Source organism: Dermacentor silvarum, chromosome 1, assembly GCF_013339745.2.
Source record: "Dermacentor silvarum isolate Dsil-2018 chromosome 1, BIME_Dsil_1.4, whole genome shotgun sequence".
In the NCBI taxonomy this organism is placed as follows: Eukaryota; Metazoa; Arthropoda; class Arachnida; order Ixodida; family Ixodidae; genus Dermacentor; species Dermacentor silvarum.
This window is the reverse complement of record NC_051154.1, coordinates 37,176,949-37,201,159: the sequence shown is the minus strand read 5'-3', so window position 1 is coordinate 37,201,159 and position 24,211 is coordinate 37,176,949. Positions and strand designations below refer to the sequence as shown.

Sequence of the window (24,211 nt, the reverse complement as noted above, 5' to 3'; positions counted from 1 at the left end):
TGTGAAACTAGTTCTATCGCTGTTGGCGAGAGTGCAGCACCATTCTACCGTAACCATAGCGAGCAAGCCGACGAACCAAGCGAAAGGCGCGCGCTGCGCAATTTTGGCGGTACGCGCGAAAAGTAACGTTAGTGAAACGCTGTGCTTCGCGACTTTATTTGCATCAATGGATAGTGAGCCGGATGTTGTAGATATAGCGAATAAGTACGGCTATGTAGAAAGTCACGAGGAAGAGTGCACATCGGCGGAGCAAGTCGTAAAGAAACTTGAAGAGGTGCGAGCTTTTGAACTTTAGTTTTCTCTCTGTCTTCTGCTCTTCATCGCTTCAGTTGAATTTTTTGAACTGACTTTTCATGTGCCAGCCATGCCAACGGCACACTTCAGCCACGCCATTGTAATTTCCTCCTGCTTTTCAGGCTTGGTTGAATGAGACTTTTTCTCCTGAATTATTGTCTTACCAAAATGATATCGTTGAATGCGTCCTGGACCAGCTGCGATACATGCAAGAAAACCTGCAAAGAATTGACAAGACCGACTTCAAAGCCACAATGCACAAGATGGAAGTGAGTAAACGGTTTAAAGCGACCTGCCGCCGTTCTCCGCGGACTTTGTAAACGTATGCATAAAAGCGAACTTGAGTAGAGGTTTTGTGTGGGTTAGTTGCTGATACATAGCTCGTGTTCACCTTAGCGGTTTAGGAGACATAACATGATAAACGAAGAAACTTGCAAGTATCTGCAGCTTTCTTCGCTGTGTTGTCTCCAAAGCAGCGCGCGTGAAGGGCGGATGTAAATTTAATCCACTTAATGTTTTGCGCAATAATGTTTTCATTTATTTGGATTCCCAAGTAGTGCGCGCCTACCATTTGTTTGTATTGATTAAGTAAACTTTTTATTTTGCAACAAATGGCTATTTGGGCTAATATGAAGTATAGTTCTGGTTGTATAGAAATAACACACCTATGACACATCCCCCAACTTTATTTATTTATATTGCAGGTTGAGAGGATTCAGTACATCCTTACAAGCTACCTCAGAACACGACTCGGGAAAATAGAAAAGCACGGCGCATACATCCTTGGACAACATGAAAGAGGCGAAGTTGATTCGGATGAGTTGTTATCTTTAGACGAAAGAAGATTTGCACGAGCGTAAGTTGATTCCCATCGTCACTCTTTTTTAATTATTTTGTTATTTTACAATACTGCAGACCCAAGGTGTGGGCCCTTGCAGGAGGAGCATCAAAGGGTTCATACAACAAGCACTAGTGTAAAGCAGCTTGTTGTCCTTGGTTTTTTTTTCCTTGCTGTATAAATGTCTTGCTGGAAATTTTGTATTTGGAGACCTTCAATAAGAATGCAGAAGACAAAGATAACATTCAATGGCCTGACAAGGGAACAAGAATTCATGATCGCCAGTCAGCCTCTAAAGTTTGTGCAGGAGTACGCTTATCTCACAGTTACACACGGGACTCTGACCATGAGAAGGAAATTTACAGAATAAAAATGGGTTGGTGTGCATACAGCAGGCATTACCAAATCTTCACTGGAAGCTTACCACTCTCGTTGAAAAGAAAAATATACAATTGTTGCATTCTACCGGTGCTAACATATGGGGCAGAAACTTCGAGGTTAACAAAGAAGCCCGTGAACAAGTTAAGGAATGTGCGAAGAGCCATGGAACCAAAATGTTAGGCGTAATGTTAAGAGACAGAAAGAGAGCGGTGTGAATCGGAGAGTAAACAGGGATAACCAATATTCTAGTTGACATTAAGAGAAAAATAAATGGAGCTGGGCAGGTCATATATTGCATAGGGCAGATAAGTGGGGTATCTTTACAGTTACAGAATGGGTGCCAAGGGAAGCGAAGTTGAGGATGGCAGAAAATTAGGTGGGGTGATGAAATTAGGGAATTTGCAGATGCAAGTTGCAATCTGCTAGCACAAGACAGGGGTAGTTGGAGATCAAGCTTCGTCCTGCAGTGGGCATAAAAATAGGCTGATAATGATGATGATGATGAATAAGAATGTATCTTCAGCTAAAACTGGGCACTCGGAAATGCACAGCCTCATTACCCCCTCTTTGTAAAATGCAAGGGTGTCTCTAGAGGGGGATCTGGCTGGTGTGTTATGCTGCAGCGTAAAAGTATTGTCATTAGTCACTAAGCCATGTCGATACCCTCAAATGTCACTTTCTCTGCTCCACTACACACTACCCGAGTGCTGTAGACAAGTAGGGTGACAAGGTGGCTATACCTTCTGCCCAAGGAGAGGCTCAGCAATGCATACAAATGTTCTCTGTATTTCAGTAAAGAGCTTTCTCTCTCTCTTCACCAGAAGGTGAACAATAAAATGGCTGTTCACCGTCCTGTAGTGAATTCTACAAAAACATAAATACCGTATAGACCCGTGTAAGGGCTGCACTTTTTTTTTTTTTTTTCACAATTTTGGTGAGGTGTGGCCCCTACACGGGACCGAACCTTCTTGTCAAAATGGTGCCAGCGCAGTCTGGACTTGTGCACACCCCGGATCCCTGGATGGTGCCATTGCATCGGAGGTTAACGCGCAGCTCTCGCCATCTAGTAGCGGCATGCAGAAGTACGCAGTAAGCCAAAATTCGCCGATGCGACCGCGTGGTATCGGGCACCATATGCGATTGCTTCTCCATTAAATTTTTTTTCTCAAAATTTTTGGCTGCGAAGTTGGGGGTGTGGCCCTTACACGAGTCTATACGGTAATTCTTTCTAATGCTGTCCTCTTGCTGCATTCAAACCCTTGGAGCTGGTCATTGAAACTGACGCAAAGGAAGCTCCAGGGATGGAACAGTTTCCTTCATACACTATGCATTTTGAGCATGTTTGTCACAGTTATGCTCTGCCTATGAACTCTGTTAACCTTACGTGGCACTGTGTTAGTATGAGTGCTGTCTGTATGTTTTTTACACGCAACATTTGCATCAGAATGGGCTGTTTTATGTGTTACTAGTGCATCTATTAAAATTTCTTACCTGTTCGGCTATTACTTTTGAATTGATTGATATGTTAGTTGTTTGTGCAGATTCAGAACACATTCTAAACAAAACAAACTAAAACATTACAGAACCAAGCAGCCACTGAAGGTATAAGTGCAGTAAGTGTAAATCGGCTTTTTCTACTGTGAGGTCACTGAAAGTGTGGAATAGGTGACGTCTGCAAAATGGTTACCACTTTCTTTGCCAGAGCCTGGTTTATGACTTTTTATCATTCTTCTCTGAGTATGCTGGTTGTCAACAAATATTACTGCACTCAATATCATATTGCAATGGAAGGCAGAATACTCAAATACAGAAACCACCTCTAGAAAAGTGCATGTGAAATGTTAAGAGGGCACATTGTTTGGGATGTTTCACTTGCACATCTTTAAAGGATTAGCTTGTTGAAAAAAAATTGCAATTAACCATTAGTCAGTTATAGTTAATTAGTTGATTTCTCTGCCCTGAATGCTGTGATTATGATTACTCTATCAAATAAATAGTTATAGCTATCAATATGTCTTTCCTAAGAAACCAGAAGCACAGCAGATGTACAGTAAAGGTTTCTATAAAGGTTTACAGTATGGATCTGAACCCATAAAAAATGATGCACAAAATTTCCTGACTCCTCTAATGCTAAATCACTTGCAAGAAAATAGCATGGACAGAACTTACTCCTTCAAAAAAAAATTTTAAGGAAAAGGTTTGGCATAAAAATGTAGTTCCTGAAAGCAAAATTGTGTTGCCTTTATATTTATTATTTGTGTTGTTTCACATTGCTTTTGTTATATTAATACAACTTATGCACATGACTTTTGCTAAATTTACACTTGGTATCACTGCAATTGACTTGTGAAGATTGAATTTGCAGAAAGAAACAGTATGTATTAGTGGTGGTAGTCACCTTCACATGTGATTGATAACATTGCCCTCCCCCTGCTCCCTCCTTTGACATTTCAAAAGTCGTGTCACTTTGCTGTGAAGTCTGTGGTGCAATAGGATGAATGTTAATAAGTTGTTTTAGTCTTCTTAGATGTAGAGGATCAGCTGCTTGAAAGAAAAAAAGTGCATGAAATAAAGCACAAATGTGGCCCTGGTGTGTTTCACGACGAAATACAGTCAAACGCCTTTGTAACAAAGTGCTTGGGGCCTCCGAAATCATTCGTTATACAGGTCACTTCGTTGTAAAGGTCGCGCACTGCACAGCTCACAATAGAACCAGGGCAGTATTATTCCTTCGTTGTAGAGGCGTTCATGGTGGAGGCGGTCGACTATAATGTATGAATGATGCACTGGCGTCTATTAGGCAGAGAACATACTCTTATTTTCTTTTTTGCTTTATAGAAATGTTTGGTTATAAAATTTCATGTGGAACTAGAGACATCCTTCAGCAGTGTGGGCTTCATTTTTAAGGCATGGTAATCGGACTGTCCCTTATTTGCTTTCAGGTATGTCGCTAGCATTGAGGATTACCTACGGGATGTGGCCTTGGTTCATATGCCCTTCAACCAGCAAGACTTCAACATGGCATCTGTAGGTGAGGTGCAGTTTCCGTAACTAAAATGAGTATAACATTTATGGTAGCTCCAGAGAGTTTTGTGTCATCACCAAAGTTTATTACGAATGAGTATAGGCTCTTATGATTGGTCTGAAGTTATTTTCTGTTGTATTCATGATATTCTAAAATGTATTAGTGCTATGTCCTCTATTTGATTTTATATATATGTGTATACTCGCCACCAGACTTGTGCATAGCGAATTACATGTAATTAATTGTAATCAATTATGTTTTTGGGTAATTTTATAATTTAACAATTGCTTTGTTTACTCGGTAATGCTCAGTGTAAAAACTTTTTTCAGTAACCAGTTATGTAACCGGTTACATTATTCACGAAACTAGCTATAACAGGCGACGCAACTTTGAGCAGTTAAATTTTGCACTACAGATGAAAACATGAACCTGGGTTACCTTCCTCCCACAATCGGTGTCCTGCAGCTACGTCTCGATCACCTCAGTATGACAGGATTGCAGATTTGCACACCTCTCTTGGAAGTCCAACTTCTCAGATTTTCTCTTATATAATAAGTTTCTCTCTCTTTCTCCTGGAAGGGCTTCTTGGTGCCCTTCATAGGCAGTAAGAGCTGCTTCTCTGTTCTTTGCTTAGTACAGTCTATTACTTCTCGGATAGAGACAGAAGTGCTTGGCCATTAAATGCATATTTTTCTATCTGTCTGATATATATATCACTTATATGCACCTATTTTTGCACTTGTGATATGCGAGCAGTATTTTTAGGGCTGAATAATATGCAGCTCTATATTAAATTGCACTACACATTTGGCCATCTTTTCAAGTGACGTGAACATTTGCTGGTAGCCATTTGTACCTAAATGGCTAACGAATGAAGGGTGCTGGGGGGAGTTCCACCAGATGTTGACTGACAAATATAAAACGTGCTTCTATGGCTTGATAGTGATGGCCACTTCAGACATTGATGCCAGGGACGATGCCATCTATGGACGATTTTTCAGTTTTTCACTGGCCCTACCGGGAGCGCCTTCCCCTAGCCCTAGCAAAAATGAAGTGCTGCGCTTTATAGAGGACCAAACCCAAGCATAGCGGCATTGAGCAAACACAATATCGTGCGCAAGGTGTTGGTACGTTACAACACAGCCCTCCTCTCCAGCGCGCTCATCAAGTGAGTTTTTGGTGTCACTGCAGATGTCCTCACAAAAAAACTAGGGAAAATGACCGAAGAAAATTTTTAAAAGCAAGATAAACAATGTGTGAAGAGCTGCAGAGTACACATTGAAAGAGCCAGGCCAGCTTGTTCTATTTACTGTATTCGTGCAACGTTAATAAAGTGTGAATGAAAGTAACATTAACGTAATCGATTTCTTTTTACTAATTGTTAAGTTACTTTTGTGGGGCAGTAATCGGTAACTGTAATCAATTACATTTTTGAAAGATGTAAGTGTAATCGGTTATTTTTTTTCTGTAACGTGTATAAGTCTGCTCACCACTTATGTGAGTTAGTGGCTATGACATTCTGCTTTTGAGCACAAAGTCACGGGCTTGATTTCTGGCTGCAGTGGCCCCAAGGGGGCAGAATGCAAAGACTTGTGTACCATGCTTTGGGTGCACATTAAAGAAACCCAGCTGGTCAAAATTAATCCAAAATACTCCACTGCAGCATCCCTGAAACTCCTTTGTGTAGTTTTGGGACATTAAACCTATAGGCCGGCATACTCGCTCACAAGTACACTGACTCGTACTCGCTCCACACTCATTTCACAGGCATGAGGTAGAGCTTTAGTGAGTGACAAAAGGTGTGAGTGGACATGGGTGAGAACGGGAGTGAGTGCCGATTAACGTGAGTACAAACAAAAGCCAGTAACGGGGATTTTATGTGGACGTGAGTGACTGTTGATGAGCGTGAGTAGACAGGTGTGTGTATGTGACAGTGTTGTACAGAATGGCATTCCTGGAATTAGTTCCTTTTGGGAGGAACGGAGTTACGCCACCGTTCCATTAAGGGGAGGTGGAACTGTAATAGTAACTCGTTACGTTTACGATGGAACGGCAGAGGGAACGGCGTTCCTTCTGTCAACATTCCACGGCATTGAACAGGCGCACACACGTACGCAGCACATCATGCAGGGTGGATGGGTGACCGCCGTGAGGCGCAAAGAACTCCCGCTTGCCTGTCACGTGACTGTGGTGCATTTTTTTTGTGAGTTCTCTGCTATATTTATGACTGGGCTTCAAGATTGTCACGTGACGCTCCCTACTGTAGACCATAAACATAAAGACAGAGTTGGCTGCGGTGACCGAACCAGCCAGCGCAGATGTTGCCACCTCGTCCGCGCCCGAAGATATCTTCTCGTTCGGGCACCAAACCCTTCCAGCCGAGGAACAGGATGAGCTGTCATGGTACCTGCAGGTACTAGTTGACTACTCGCTGTCGCAGATGAAGAACTTCGAGGGACTCAACCAACTTTTCCTCAAGTACAACATGACAATATCCTCAAGCGCTTCGGTGGAATGGCTCTTCGAAATTGCCAACGAAGTGCTGACGAAAAAACGGGTTCGTCTGTCGGACACCAACATCGAGATGCAACTCTTGCTGAGTTCAAACAAGGGACTTTACTAAGTTGCGAATATGTATAGTGGACATTTTTCTTCCGCTCATACTGCAATATTGAATCAGCATTCATTAAACGCCTATGTATTGCTTCTTTCGATGCGGTTTCTTGTGCAAGAAATTTAATTATTTTGATGCATGTAACTTTCTATTTGCACATCTGAAGCACAGTATCCTGACTGCGCATTTGAAGACGCAAGTGGAAGGTGCCATATGTGTTGCACTTGTAATAGACGAGCACCAAAGTTGCAGTTAGACATGCCTGGAGTATGTGCGGTGCTCCCTGAACAAATTCGTCTAGGAGCGTTTCTTTGGATTCTTTCATCTCCAGATAATCTGCTGTCGGCGATGTTGAAATTCGTATAATATATGTAGTTCGATGTGAGTTTTAAATTGCTCATTTTAATTCGCCTCAGGATTATCCGACAGCATATTTTAATTTTTAAAATCAAATGTAACATTAATGTAACGGCCCGTTCCAATGTTCGAAGTGTAACTGGAACGCGCTCCTTTCGCATTAAAGGAACTTGTAACGGGAACTCGTTTCAATATTGGGCAGGAACAAGGAACGAGCTTTCGTTCCTGTTTTTGAGGAATGTGTACAACACTGCTATGTGAGTGGGAGTAGGCAAGAGTGTGAGCATGAGTGGGTGCCAGTAAGTGTGGATGGAAGTGACCATGAATGCAAGTGAGTGTTGGCGAGTATGTGTGGGCATGAGTAGGAACGTGATTTGGAGTGAGTACTTAGCTTGCGAAAATATTGGTATGAGTGAGTATTGGCTTATTGTGACCTATGATTAAACCCCATAATTTAATATACTATATACTCCCATCACCCGGCCCTTATACATTATGTTGCACATTGCCTTCTATTCTTCTCAAAATTTACTTGGGAGCTATTATGTACCTAATATATTCACCCTGTATAGGATGTCAGGTGCATGCGAAAATGTATGAAAGTGGCTTAATTATATTCTTGCGGCCAGTTTCAAGGACATTGTCATTAGTTTAAAGAAAAATTATATTATGGGGTTTTACGTGCCAAAACTATAATCTGATTACGAGGCATGCCGTAGTGGGGGACTCCGGATATTTGGGCCACCAGGGGTTCTTTAACGTGCACCTAAATCTAAGTACACGGGTGTTTTCGCTTTTCGCCCCCGTCGAAATGTGGCCGCCGGGGCCGGGATTCGATCCCGCGACCTCGTGCTCAGCAGCCCAACACAATAGCCACTGAGCAACCACGGCGGGTTAGTTTGACATAGGCTTTCGTGTCGTCACAGACAACGAAAAGCAGCCACAAAGTATGTTTCAAATACCACAAAATGACATTGAAACTCCAGGATGCAACATCAAAATGACAAATCAGCAGTGTTGCATCGTCATCTTTGTTAATGCAAAGAAAAGCAGTTTTTACCATGTCAAACATGGAGAGACAGTTGCTTTGTCCACGTACTTGGGAGGTGCTGCTTCTGGCATTGAACAGTGGTATTAGTGAAAAAATCAGTTTTTCATGTTTGTAACATACCAAGTCAATGACAAGAACTGACTTGAAAATTGATTATGTCCCTGAGCTGTTTTCAAGTCTCGGCAGGATATATGTTCAACTGGTGAAGCTTTTTGTTTTGAGAAACCCATGTGGGTTTTTCTTGTAGCTTCGTGCTGCTGTCAGGTAGATGACAATTATTCTGAAAAGTTTTCTTTCTGAAGATTTACATTTTGAAGGCTTGATTTAATCGAAAAACAAAAATGAACAGAAGCTATAAAATTCAGGTAACAGCCATATTTATCTGTGATCTTGCAATAGTGGCGAGTGCTAACATGTCTGAATAGGCCCTCCTGCTGGCGTGTGTACTAAGGTGGATCTTTACCGTGCTGTTCTAATGTAGCCACTTGCTGCACTCTATAATGAGAGCTTTTGTTTTTGTTTTGCCTACTTGCTTGCCTTTCTTGTTGTTATTGTTGTTGTTTTAGGAAAATTTATTTGAGAGTGTTATCACTTGTCTCAGTCTGTGATGGGAGCTTTTATTTTTATTATCATTTTTTTTCCTTTTTCTTCATTTGTTTCTGATGTTTTGCTAGTTGTCATAATGCTATTGATTAGGCTCCTAACAAGCTTTCTCTGGTGAATTATTTGCCATCATATGAATACATGCTAAACATCAAACTTGCTTTGGACAAGCACTGTGAGCATACATTTTGCAAGGAAAGTTTCTGTTGAGAAGTTTTATTTGCAGGGCTAAGAATGACAAAAAATTGTCAAACTTTAGGTGCCCTTAGTGAAAGCGAAAAATTGTCATCCACCTGAGTGTAGCACGAAGCTGCAAAGGAAACCCATACGGGTTTCTCAGAAAGAAAGCGTAGCAGTTGAAGAAAAATTCTGCCTTGTCCTGGAAGCTACACCCAAGTGCAGCTTCATGCTACACTCTGGTGGATGACAATTTTTCCCTTTCGCGAAGTTTCCTCCATGTTGTGGGCTTCCGCAGAACTGTTTTACTCCATTTAGGTGCCCTTGCTTGGTGTCCCCAGCATGCTAGCTTCTGTTGATAGCAATCATCATTATTGTCATCATCAATTTGAACTCTAAAGGGCAAACTTTAGCACAGGGCACCTATCTAAATACATGGGAAAGAAGAAATTGTTTTTCTTGGCAACCATTGCACCAAATCGGATGAGGTTTGTTGCATATAAAAGATAAAGTTCGAATCTAGTGACTGTAGGAAGCGTAATTTCTATAAAGGCCGTTGGATTTTTAATAAAGATTGTTGAAAATTACAAATTTTCAGAAAACAAAACTGTAAGGTTTTCTACTCGGTAACTCAGAAATAAAAAAGTGATATCAGAATTCTGTAAATTGCATCTAATAGTACATCCAAGGCAGACAAAATTGATGTAGTGTACATGGATCTCAAATACACCACTAATTTATGAGCAGGACTTTTGCAAAACCCTTGTAAACATTGTAACAAATTCACGTAAGATATAAATTGATATATCAAATTTGTTTGCTTTGACTGTTCTAATGGATGCAGTCTACAGAGCTGCAATATCTGTTCTTGAGGCAGAGTTACGGATTTGTAAACTTTGTGCTTCTATTTTTTTCTTAATTTACCAATTTACGGTAATCTTTGTTAAAAAAATATTCATGCCCTAAATCAAAGTTCTGTTTCCAGCAGTCACTAGAATTTCATTCACTCTCTGCCCTGCGGCACTGCACACAATGTACCCCGAACGGTTCCCAAGACCGGACTGCCCCCTGTATGGTGGTTATGCGGACTTCTAGCATGTCCTGTGGGGCTGCGCTTCTGCCGGTCCCCCTTTCACCAAAGAGGAAATGATGAAGCTTATTAAGTCCTAGGATCAGACCTCTCAAATCCTGGCAGTCCAGAGGGCCCGCGAGAGGGCGGTCCCCGAGTGGGCCTAGCCAGGTGACGTTGAGTTTACTCGCGTCTATTGTGGACCGAATAAAGTTGTTTCGGTTCTTGCACTCACTCACTCGCTCACTCTCTCAAATGCAACAAATTTCAATAAAATCGCTCCAGGGGTTATCTCAAAAAAGCATTTGTGCATTTTACATGTATTTGAATAGGCTACATCGGTGTTTATGTATGTATTTATTTATTTATTTTCGATACCCTCAATCGCCGAGGCATTGCAGAGGGCAGTGGGTGACAAAATATAAACAAAGAAAAGACCAGACTGAAACGTGCAGCATTATATAGTATTAGTGACAAATTGCAGATGTGAAATGAAATATAACAGAATGGAACAACTAAAACAAAAATAACTGAACTGAACAGAAATAAACACGGCATGTTATAAAATATTAGCAGCAAAATATGAACATAAAAGAAATTTTAAAAGGGGAGAAGAAAGCAAAAAAAAAGTGATGAAGGCAAAAGAAATGGCAAGCATCGCGACACATGTAAAAATAAAAAGAAAGGAGATGATTAAGCAGGGTTATCACAATGTAGGTGCGCAGATAAAGAATGGCAAAAAAGAGAGCGACCAGAATTGGAAACAATGAGCCTGAGCGAAAGCTTCCTCTCAAATAAGTTGGGGAATGTGGCATCAGTATGAGCTGTGTTCCATAAGTCCTCGGCCTAAGGCAGAAAAGGTTTGCGAATATATTCCACAAATTTTTCTATGTTAAACATGCCTTTGAAAAGTCACGCCACAAAAACTTGCGCATGCGTGGCAGACGCATTGACTGTAACAGGTACTGGTAGATGGCGATTTGTGCAGCCAAACCAAAATGAGAAACTTGAAAGCATGTGTGGTGATGGAATTTTTGTTCCTGGAAGGGCTAGCTCTGGCTGGGATCTATCAGGATATGGTGGAGACATTTAGAGGGGATACCCCCTCCTATAGCACGGTAATGAAATGGGCTGCCCTATTTAAGGTGGATACAGCCTTCAACTGGCAGAAATGCCTAAGAAAAGATTTCGTAGTCACATTTTTGGATTCTACAACCCTTCTTCGGCTTAATTCTAAATTTTGTTTGCTAAAAACCACCTGGAACACCTAAAATAAATTTCTTATATCACTTTAGGTGGTGAAATGCACTAAGATGCCAAAAATTCAAACTGGAATAGCAGGCCCAGATTCAATTACTTTCTTCTGGTTTGAGCTAGCAAGAAAACAAAGAAAAAAGCTATATGCTGATGCTGTTTTTTTACGCTGTGGTTGTTTTTCTTCTCCCTTGGTGACAATGATGTAGTATAGATGTTAAACTGATTTAAGGTGTTAATTGCACATTTATAGTGACCTGTGAATAAGTGAAGTTAATTGAGGAATAATAATGTTGCATCTAAACCTAGTTGTAAGGTTCAAAATGTTGTTTAACTAGTGACAATGATGGCATGGGCTGGTTTGTAAAGTAGCATACTGAAGATTAACAGTCTAAAAAACACCAACACAAGAAACAGACTGGGCAAACATCCTTATGCTTACCTTGAAAGAATGTACTGGTAACGTGCTTGCCAGTGCATGCCTTATTCATCATCTTTGCAGAGCTCTTTACAAACCCTTGTACTATTATTAATTTTACATTTGGTTCATAGGTGCTGCAATGTTTGACTGTAACGAGCATTTTCTCGAATTTGTGTGGAGTGGCGGGAAGTTAACACGCTCATGAAACATAGGTGGTGTCTTCACAATTTTCACGCGTAGAAATCAACTGCAAGACTGTGCATTACAGTATCGCAGTTGATTTGCCTGCTTTAACAGCCCATGGTAGACACTTCAACTTCTTTATAAAATACTGTATAGCATCTTGCAACTATTCATTATCTGTACATGTACCATCATGAACAAATGAAATGGAAATAAGTTAGGGCTGACTAGAACACGGTATTTCGCTTCCACTTTGAAGACTTGTTTTATGTCAACAGGATTTTGACTTGTACGCATAGTTTGAAGCCTGAACCATCATTGGCAATGAGATGGTAGTGGTGCGAAATCACATTCTCGTATTGTTATTTTAGAGGTGTTGTATTCTATACTTTCCTGTTATTCATATAACAGCACACAAAACAGTATCAAGAGCAGGACAAGAAAGACCACTAGGGCACTCTTTCCTGTCCTCTTCATATTGTTTTGCATCATATTATGCCTACAAGAATGAACAAATGAGCCCAGCAACAAGTAGTGATATTATAGATTCCTGCTTACGTTTCATTTGTCCAATAGTACATGTTATCCACCGTGGTGGCTTAGTGGCTCTGGTGTTGCGCTGCTAAGCACGGGGTCACAGGATCAAATGCCGGCTGCGGCGGCCACGTTTCGATGAGGGTGAAATGCAAAAACGCCCATGTCCCATGTATTGGGGGCACGTTAAAGATCCCCTGGTGGTCAAAAATTTATCCGGAGTCCCCCACTGCAACTTGCCTCATAATCAAATTGTGGTTTTGGTGCATAAAACCACAGAATTCAATTCCATATGCATGTTGTAAAATCCTGGCAAGGCTTTGTGCATACAGTTGTGCACTTTGTAGTGTGCATTGTACAGGTGCAGCGCTGATATGTACAACTCCATACAACACTTCATAGCAATCATTACCTTGTGATCTGTGAAATATGTTGCAAAGGTTTTATGGTGATGCAGCACTGTTTCCTGAATGTTTTTGTGCCAAGATAAAGATGATGTGAGAACCATTCTTTGTGACTGCATGAGGTTGGCTTGAATATACATGCTTGTTCTAACTGTCGTGAAGCTTAATATACATTATTTGATCAGTACATTCATGTTGAGTGGTGAGGAGTGGAATAAGCCAGGTCAAAATGCGCATGAAATGGTGGCCTATGACAAATGTTTGAGGTCTTGAAAGCAGCCTCATCCCCATGGAATGAGTGAGTGGGCCCGTTCCAGACACAGTGATATTGTGCTTGCATGCCCAGGAGGGGGGGGGGAGACAGCCCTGAAGCACGTGACTGGCCAACTCGTTAAGTTCATAACAATAGTTATGTTTTCTTATTTTTTTTTCTGTGTATAACATTTAATGAATCAAGTATGTATTTTGTACCATGAGAAGTTTCTAACGAATGATTCACTCCATTCGTGGTGCAGATGGAGGCCCTGACTTGGATGAGTTTGTGTTTCTGAAGGTGAAAAGACAAACAATGGGTGTTTTAGTAGATGAAGGAACATCACAAAGCAGGTCAGTGAATTTTAAATTACATTGCTACTCTTTTCTTTACTGCACCTACTGCTACTTTACTGATACTGCTGCTTTATTCAGGAATGATTCTAGGTTCAGTTTAGTCGCATCAGTTTTTGAAGAAGCTTGATCAACTTAGGATTTGTGGACCACAATTGTGTGTTCATAGATGCTCATTTCTAGTGATACCATTGTGGTTTGTGACAGAGGTACTGTCACAGCTTTCTTTAATAGTGGTTTCTGCATGCACTTTCTCCATGCTGAAAGGCACACAGTGGTTTAATGGGCTGTTTGAGATGGAAGTATAGTTTTTAAGGTGACTTATGCAACACTTTTTAACCCGGGAAATGAAACCATGCAGTTTTTATTTTTGTCATAAACATAAGGAAGTTTTTTTTTTCTCATTTTTTTTTACTTGGGTTTTATGTGTCATAACCACGATATGATTATGAGGAATGCCTTAGTGGGGGACTCCAGATAAATTTTGACCACCTGGGGTTCTTTAGCATGCGCCCAATGCAAGGTAGATGGGCGTTCTTGCATTTCGCCCCCATCGAAATGCGTCTGCTGGGGCAGGATTTGATACCGCGACCTCGTGCTTAGCAGCGCAACGTCATAGCCGCTAAGCCACCGCTGCGGGTTAATCAAGTATACCACCGCATGAGGGAGAACCTGCAGTGTTGCTTTAAAGGTCATATTTGCCTGAAAGGCACCAGCAGTGCACAGTGGGAGAATCACATTACCGGCCAGCATCAGCAGCATGGAAGAAAGACAGAAAGATACACGTAGTTACTTTTTTTTTTTCCCCCACATGGTTGGTGGAGCAGTAGCGATCTTGCCACGAAGAGTGACTTAGTTTTCTGAGAAGTACCAAAGTGACAGTGGCCGTGATGCTACCATCGCGCATCCCACAGCATTTTTGAAGCCACTAGGAGCTGCCATAAATGGCTGTTTCATTAATCGATGGAAGCTTAGATGAAAGCATAGATTTGTGTCATGGTCTCAGTTACTCGTATAAATTTTTTGTCTTACTGAACAGACTACTCTCGCCTGATGCTGCCTTCTTGACAACCAATGTCGTAGTGGATATGTTCGGCAGGACCGTACACAGTGTGTTGCCACAGCACCTCTCTTGATTCACAGACGCTACCACAACTTTTTCCATTGGTGCATTATTTTAGTTTTAAGTATTTCAGCTGTGAAGACTCCTCAGCTTCCATGCGACAGGATGTCAAGATATAGAGGCAGCTATTGGTGGGTAGGCGCCGGTGCAATGACATGTTAATTTGCTCCAGATCTCACTCGAAATGAAGCAGGGCTGATGATGGAGAGAGGCTCGATAAATAACATAACACTATTTTTGTTATGTGTCCCTTGGAAGTCGCCATGGGATTCTGTCGACACATTACAAGGCGTGCGCATCACTGTTAAAATATCACAGTGCTTTTTGTCTCTTAGTTCTAGTGTGCTTCATATGCTGTGCTCCTTGCAAATCATCAATGCAGGATGCTTTGAGCATCCCCCCCTCCCTCCCAACTACTATCCCTCAATATTAAAAAAAAAAAAGTTTGCTTTTCTAAGTCGCCTAAGTTAGTTTACAAGATTCACAGTAAGTAATTCTATCACACCCTTTCAATGTGAAGTCGAGGTTTTGACGGAAGCCCGTCTGGTCGGGAGGCATCATGAAGAAGGGTAAAAAGAAGGACACCGACCAAATGAAAGAATACAAGAAAAGACGTTTCGGCTCCCCTGACGGGAGCCTTGTTCACAGTGAAATCAAGGACGTGCGATACAATGTTTATATGGTTTTAGAATATGATGTAAGCAGCGTGTGTAGATGGGGGGGAATGTTTCGTCATTCCGTTTGAGGGTGCTGTCATTTGTATTAGGAGGGATTCTAAGTGGTGTCTTGAAGTCAAATTTCTTTCTCTTTATAATATCTTGGCGTTATCCTAATCAATCCTGTGGCCCAAGTCACCTGCATGTTCTTCCAAGGCGTTTGATGCAAATTTTTTCTTTTTGACATCGTTGACATGCTGCGTCAACCACTGTTCATAATTGCCTGTCTCGCCGATATATATGCAGACGCAGTCTTCACATGGAATCCCGCAGACGATGCCAGGAAACTTTGTCTTCGGAAGCTTGTCTTTCACGTTTACCAGCCTGATGGCGTAATTTTGGGGATGGCACGTGAGCTACCTGGACGTCATAGCCACGTAGAACGCGGGCTAAGCCCTCGCTCACATCGGGCACATACGATATGGGGACACGTTTTCTTGGGAGCACACAGTCAGGTCTTGGGGGCTGAGACAGATGGCGTTCCACCGAGTTCACAAACGACCTCGGGTAGCCACACGCCGAAAGATTTTGGCGGCACTTCTTGTAGGTCAGTAGCCCGGCTTTGTGGCGTTGTGCAGATATGGTTGGTTCTGCCGACAAGAGAGGCACCCATCGGAGTCCCGTGCACTTGCCTGTAGAAGGTGCCTTCAAAAGTGAAGTAGGTGTTCTCCAGGCAGAACAGAAGGAGCCTCTTCAAGTCAGGAACGTCGATGGGTGTGCAATTTGGAATGCAGACAGTCCGTGAGGAACCTAGAAAATGAAGCTTGCTTCGCGCGCCGTCGCCTTGAGCACCGGGTCCCAGACAAGTTCGCAAGCATTCAACTACACGCAAATTTCAAGGCCAGGCTACAATCTTGTACGCAGGAGACTCACGAAAGCAAACTTGCTAGACTGTCGCCACCCGTTGATGCCTTGCACAGAAACGTTGCTGCGTCCACCGTGCACAACCTCTCATCGCACAAGCCTAACTCGGCAGAACTCGCTGTCCTGAGCCTGGGCTTGAACTTCAACTTCGAACCGCAGAAGGATGCAAAAAGGTTGGTCTGTGCTGTAGAAACTGCTATCAGGCAAATAGAACCTTCAAAGCGGGAGGAGGCACGAACCCGCACTATAGGAATTCTCTTGCTGCTTCGCGCACACCCTTCTGCCTCCCTGCTTTCTATGGAAGAAAAGAAGGCTATCAAAGACCTTCGCTCAAACCAAAACCTCGTCATCCTCCCGGCTGACAAGGGCAACGCCACGGTGCTACTCAACAGGCCTGACTTCCGTGACAAGATGTTGTCACTGCTTGTGGACGAGGTGACGTACAGTCGTCTGAAGAAGGATCCTACGCTCAAGGTACAGAGGGAGCTCCAGAAGCTTCTTACGGATGTGTTTCGTTTTGTAGACCCAATGCACAAAGGGTTGTACTTCTCCCTTCTGTGCACTAACGGTTTAGCGCCGGCGCTCTATGGTTTGCCAAAAATACATAAACCTAACGTCCCGATGCGACCAATTGTTGACTTTACTCGGTCTTCGCTTCATAAACTGTCCAAATACCTTCATAAGGTTCTTTCCCCTCTTGTTGGTAGAGGCTCCACTCACGTTTGCCATTCTGAAGACTTCATAAACAAGATTCGTCATTTTACTCCTGACGATCAGGAAGCGCTTGTCCACTAAGCGCTTGTCCACTAAGGATTTGTTGAATGTTGCTTGTTAAAAGCAACATGTTGCTTTTAACAAGCGTTCCTATTCGACTCGCTGCGGAAACTTGCACCGCCGCTTTGGACGATGACCCTACCCTACCAGAAAGGACACCCATCCACGTTCCTGACTTGAAGAGGCTCCTTCTGTTCTGCCTGGAGAACACCTACTTCACTTTTGAAGGCACCTTCTACAGGCAAGTGCACGGGACACCGATGGGTGCATCTATTTCGGTAACTGCTGCAAATTCAACAATGGAATGGCTTGAGCGTCGAGCACTCGCCTCTTTCAACTCGCCGCTCAGGGTCTTCTTGTGTTACGTAGAGGATGTGTTCTGCATAATTCAGAGAGAAGAAATTTCTTCATTTTTGTCGCATTTGAGTAGTATTGAAGCGTCTATCCAATTCACAGTCAAGAAAGAAAAAGGTGGCGAGCTACCTTAAAATGAAAAACTTACACTTATAACCAAGGCTAACTAATACACACGCGCTTTACTGTAGGCTTATAACAAAATGACCTTGACTTGACAAAATGACCATGCCTTCAGGTAGCATATGTGGGTTTATTGACCAGTTGCCAACACCCAAAAAAGATCACGTGCTCGTGACGCCTGCGGCAGAAAGGATGTTCCACATCCGCCCCAAGGTTTGTGAGTGGTGGCGCTGGCTAACACTCCCAGGGTTAGTTCTAGTTGTAAAACATAAATACCCCAGAAAGTGGATGGGAAAACGGTTCCGCGGTAGCTCAATGGTGAGAGCATCGCACGCGTAATGCGAAGACGTGGGTCGTTTCCCACCTGCGGACAGTTGTTTTTTCATCCATTTTCACTTCCATTAATTTATCATTTCTTTAATTCAATTAGTAAGTTCCAAGTAATTTCCCCTTTGCTGTCCTTAGTGTTAATGTTTGTTGGCTTCTTATGGTATGATTAATAAAAATCGGGCCCCTCGGTTCCCTTTCTTCTTGTTCATTACATAACGAGGGCTCGAATCCGGCTACATTGATGCCTTCAGGTAGCATATGTGGGTTTATTGACCAGTTGCCAACACCCAAAAAAGATCACGTGATTGTGACGCCTGCGGCGAAAGGATGTTCCACATCCGCCCCAAGGTTTGTGAGTGGTGGTGCTGGCTAACACTCCCAGGGTTAGTTCTAGTTGTAAAACATAAATACCCCAGAAAGTGGATGGGAAAACGGTTCCGCGGTAGCTCAATGGTGAGAGCATCGCACGCGTAATGCGAAGACGTGGGTTCGTTCCCCACCTGCGGACAGTTGTTTTTTCATCCATTTTCACTTCCATTAATTTATCATTTCTTTAATTCAATTAGTAAGTTCCAAGTAATTTCCCCTTTGCTGTCCTTAGTGTTAATGTTTGTTGGCTTCTTATGGTATGATTAATAAAAATCGGGCCCCTCGGTTCCCTTTCTTCTTGTTCATTACATAACGAGGGCTCGAATCCGGCTACATTGATGCCTTCAGGTAGCATATGTGGGTTTATTGACCAGTTGCCAACACCCAAAAAAGATCACGTGATTGTGACGCCTGCGGCGAAAGGATGTTCCACATCCGCCCCAAGGTTTGTGAGTGGTGGTGCTGGCTAACACTCCCAGGGTTAGTTCTAGTTGTAAAACATAAATACCCCAGAAAGTGGATGGGAAAACGGTTCCGCGGTAGCTCAATGGTGAAAGCATCGCACGCGTAATGCGAAGACGTGGGTTTGTTCCCCACCTGCGGACAGTTGTTTTTTCATCCATTTTCACTTCCATTAATTTATCATTTCTTTAATTCAATTAGTAAGTTTCAAGTAATTTCCCCTTTGCTGTCCTTGGTGTTAATGTTTGTTGGCTTCTTATGGTATGATTAATAAAAATCGGGCCCCTCGGTTCCCTTTCTTCTCGTTCATTACATAACGAGGGCTCGAATCCGGCTACATTGATGCCTTCAGGTAGCATATGTGGGTGTATTGACCAGTTGCCAACACCCAAAAAAGATCACATGCTCGTGACGCCTGCGGCAGAAAGGATGTTCCACATCCGCCCCAAGGTTTGTGAGTGGTGGCGCTGGCTAACACTCCCAGGGTTAGTTCTAGTTGTAAAACATAAATACCCCAGAAAGTGGATGGGAAAACGGTTCCGCGGTAGCTCAATGGTGAGAGCATCGCGTGCGTAATGCGAAGACGTGGGTTCGTTCCCCACCTGCGGACAGTTGTTTTTTCATCCATTTTCACTTCCATTAATTTATCATTTCTTTAATTCAATTAGTAAGTTCCAAGTAATTTCCCCTTTGCTGTCCTTGGTGTTAATGTTAGTTGGCTTCTTATGATATGATTAATAAAAATCGGGCCCCTCGGTGCCCTTTCTTGACGTTTTAAGGCACTCTCGAAATAAAGAAAGCCTAACTAGTCATTAATTAATTATTATTTCGTGAAACTAACACTTTACTCAAAACGCATCTTTAAAACTACGGAGCTTTTCAAACTAAAACTTAAACAAAGCTCATAATTTACATCTTGAAAAAAAAACTAGTCTTGAATTGTGAAATTTGTGAAACACTCAATAATAAACAAAGAAAACAGAATGTTTGCTTCTACGGAACCTTTCTTTTTGCCAGGCGTTCCGAGAATCTTACAAAAAAACTATATTTCAGCCTAACTCGAGGGGGTCGCGGTTTTAAAGCTTTTCTATCCAGCCAGGAACAACAAAGGGCCTGACAATCCATCAGTTCTTTACAGACGTCAAAGTCTCCTGCCCATTTGCGTCCTGGCGACACGCTTTCATAATGGTCTCGGCTGACCGCGTCGTGTCTCCCTACCACCTCATCTCATCCTGCCACCTTGCGCTCCCTCGGAATGCATGCTGCACCGCGGAAAGATCGGCGAAACAACGGGAACGATAATTGCGCTTTGTCCATGCAGAACATGCTTCTGTGTCTCTTTTTGTCTGGTGGCTCGGACACACTTGATTCGAAAATGACAGTTGCACCTTTCTTTTCCTTGTCCGTTCATGCTGTTTGATGCTTCTCAACTTTTTAGACTGCGTCATGCTCTCTGTCGCATTCCGATTTTGACAACGCTTCTTTCTATGGTGCTTTTTCCTCGTACTGACTTTTGAGTCATCTGATCGCATCTCGTGCTGACCGTTACATATCTCGTCGGCCTGGATCACTGTGTCGCCCGCACAGTCCGAGTGATTATCAATTAAATCATTTCTCTCTTTGCCTTGACTGGCGTACAGCTCGACCGACTCTGGAACAATGCAGCAGGCTTTACTCGAGCTACGCAACTCGCACTTCTGTGAACTGTGCACTACTACATTGCCCAGCTCACGCTGTGCATCGGCACACAGCACTGCGGTCTCGATCGCTGTCTCACTCGCACAGTCTGAATGATTCTCTAAATCATCCCTCTCTTGGCTACCTAGACTGGCGGACAGCTTCACTGATTCCTGACCAATTCAGTTGTCTGACTTTGAGCTACGCAGCTTGCACTCCTGCGAATTGCCCTCAACTGCATCGTCCAGCTTGCACTGCACTTCGGCACGCAGCCGTGACTCGACATGGGTGCTCGTGTCTGTCGGGTCAGCGGTTCTCTGAACTTTGTTAACCTTGTTAACTATACCTGCGACGCTCACACATGGTGACTGTGCCAAATCATTCACAGCTGGCCTAGCTGTCTCTACAGTGCTATGTTGGCACAGCACCTCGTCGCTCTTACTATGGCCTTCAACAGCCCCTGTTGCCACTGAGGCATCGTTAGCAGATAACACTTTCTGTTCACTTATGAACGTACTGCTAATCTCACATGATCAACTCTTCTCTTCGGATTTTGAGGAAAATGTACTAGCGACTTCCTCACACTTTCGCTGCGTACTATCTGCAGATTTTTCTGGCTGCCATTGTCTTCGTTCGATCAACGCTTGAAGCTCTTTGTTCAATGCTGCCATTACTTCTTCGTGCTCTTGATCTCGCTCGCGCTTCTGCGTTTCCTGTACCACCTCCCAAGCAATCTCAATGCTTTCATCGTCAATGCCACTATCTTTAATTGCCTTTTCGATAGCTGGCCTTTCCATTGTTTTCTCCGCCTCAACTCCCAAATCCTCGTACACCAACAGCAAGTCTGACCTCGCCAACCTTCTAATAAGATCCATGGTAGCTGCCCCGACTGGTGGTTAGAACTGTTTCCTTAATTTGTGCAAACTCAAAGTATGCTACAAATGTCCAATCCCCAGAACAATCAAAATAAACACACAAAATTTGAAGTCTGGCGAATCAAAGGAAAAAACCATGCGCTCACCCATAGATGCAGCACCACGCCATCTGTTTCATCTGTCCGCTGTTCCCAGTTTCTCCGGACTCTGATTGAAGGTTGATCCCTGTCGCTGTTCCGAGTTGTTCAGCTGGAATCCCTGGGTCAAAGGCTCATACTTCTTTGCTGCTCCCAGTTTCTTTGCTGTTCGCTCTCAGGACTCCTTTGGTCGAAGGCTCATTCTTCTTCGGTCGAACGTTCATCCTTATCGCTGCCACCAGTTATTAGATCTCCTTGGTGGCTGCCATGATCAATCTCACCGCTGCCATCCAGTTATTGGATCTTGCCGTCGGTTGCGGGCGTTGGGGTACGGGTTAAGGAGGACTTGGAGAAATGGAGGTTTATTTACATTATTTACAGGAATATCACAAAGCAAAGAACAGTAATAAAGTCATCGACGGCCGGCAGCAAATCGGACGCTGTGGCCTGTGGCAAGAAGAATGTCTCTCTCTTCTCGATGTGTCTCCGGCTTATAACCCCTTCAGTCTGCCGGGGTCACATCACTTTCAGCCAATCGTCGAGTCCACTCAGGGGTCGTCATTGTCCTCCAATCGGAGGGGCCCGCGCAAGTGGCGTCATATTCGGCCAGTGGGGACGCGCCAAGGGCTCCATTGTCTGATAGTTTACTTGCCTCCGGCGTTTCCTCCTCACCTGGAAGCGTGCAGCTGAAGGGGACGGGTTATCTTGAACGACCTTCCAGAGCTGCAAAACAGCTTTGCTCAGGAACAGGGTCAACTACATGGAACCGTGCCAGCCTCCCGTTGCACTTTCGGGAAGAGTCAAGCAGGGGGGGAGACAAAAGCTCGACATGCGGCGCACGAGGTGGGGATAATCAACCGTTTTGACGAGACCGATGTCACAGTCGACGCGCCCCTGTGCACCAGGATTGATAGGTGACTGCGAGTGGTTGAGCTCGGAGAACTTGACAGATGTCTGTTAATGGTCCGTGTCTAACACTTTGTTCTAGAGTTTGAAAAAAAAGAAAGGTGATGTTCCGATCTGCAAGAAAAAGTTTTTTTTTTTTCCCAGTTTTGGTTTTCCGTACCGGTTGCCCATCCTGATATAAAGTGCATTCTCACAATCTGCAAGGGCTCTGGCACACACTTCGGAAGCTAAACTCTAATAATGTGTGCTCTGCAGGCATTTCGACCATGACCTAAATTGGAAACTTCTGTGGTCAGGTGTGCTGTGCTTTGAAAAATCAGATACTATACGTTCGAGACACTGCATTCTAAATATTGATTTTATTGGCTCTGTTATAGGCAGTGCACATATTGCAAGCTTCAGGATCAAGGCACACACAAACACACTGAATTGAATGTATATTTCATCTTGTGATGGTGCTTGATTTATGCAGCCTTTACTGTACTTTAGGTCATACGCCTCATGGAAAGCTGCTTCCATGTTTTGCCTTTGTATGTTTTGATTGTACCTGCATTCTAGAAAATTGAGCAACATTTATTTTTCATTTCAGAGATGGTGAAGTCATTGATCTTGATGAAGGATCTCGACACATAATGCGTTACCGTGCCATTGCCCCCCTTGTCAAGGATGGATCAGTAGTTTTATTGTGACAAGGATTCCTGAGGTTATGACACTCAAATAAATTTAAAGATGTTATAATGATGATGGATCATTGTATCGCAAGTTTCTTGGCGGATCGTTTGCGTCAGTGTTGCAGCTCATAGTGAGCTGATTAGTGGTTTAAGAAACATTTTGTTGTGCTTGACCTTCTTTGGTACCTGTCCTGCATTGTGAATTTTGTTTTAGGGTAAGTGAGAAGGACTGTGATGATGATGATGGGGGCATCTTTCTGGTAGCAGCATATACATTTCTCCCTCTCCTAATTCATTTTCAAAGTAGGCTATGTGTATTTCCTGTGAGCTGTCTTCATGCCCTCACATGCTTATCTACAATGTCTCTGTACATGGTATTTGACCATGCAGCCACTGGGGTGTCTCCCAAACTTTGGAGGGGATGAAGAGAAGGGGCAGCATGGTTTTTTAGAGGAGGAGGGGATACCCACCGTGGTTGCTTAGTGGATATATGGTGTTGGGCTGCTAAGCACGAGGTCACGGGATCAAGTCCCGGCCACGGCGGCCGCATTTCGATGGGGGCGCAATGCGAAAACACCTGTGTACTTAGATTTAGGTGCATCTTAAAGAACCCCAGGTGGTCCAGATTATTCCCGAGTTCCCCACTACGGCGTGCCTCATAATCAGATAGTGGTCCTGGCACGTAAAACCCCATAATTTAATTTAAGAGGAGGAGGAGATCTTGTATTTCTTGCCTGTTATGATTTACAGAAATATACTTTGTTAGGATGTGCTGAATAAGGCCCCTCCATACCATTTTGAGCAGTTAGAATTATGCTGATCAAAACGCTTAATGCCTGAAGACAGTCTGAGAATCTTGTGCTTTGACAAGATTCCCCCAAATTCTGTTATAAGATTCCTTGCTGTGAAACAGGTTGTGGCAAGCATATCCATTTCACCATATCCTAACCTACTATTACCACCCACTGTCTTCCAGGTGAGAACCAAATATAGTCTATAAAAAATGGTGAGTATATAAT

At 43.2% G+C, this 24,211-nt stretch overlaps 1 protein-coding gene across 1 annotated transcript; it reads left to right on the top strand.

The window, feature by feature from the left end:
* Positions 1 to 32: 32 nt before the first annotated feature.
* LOC119460538 (DNA replication complex GINS protein SLD5-like) lies at positions 33 to 23,262 on the top strand. The gene is made up of 6 exons (XM_037721465.2): positions 33 to 274; positions 417 to 563; positions 999 to 1,150; positions 4,456 to 4,544; positions 13,721 to 13,811; positions 23,111 to 23,262. The coding sequence occupies exons 1-6, from the start codon at positions 167 to 169 to the stop codon at positions 23,208 to 23,210; spliced, it is 687 nt and encodes a 228-aa protein (XP_037577393.1). The 5' UTR covers positions 33 to 166; the 3' UTR covers positions 23,211 to 23,262.
* The last annotated feature ends 949 nt before the right edge of the window (positions 23,263 to 24,211 follow it).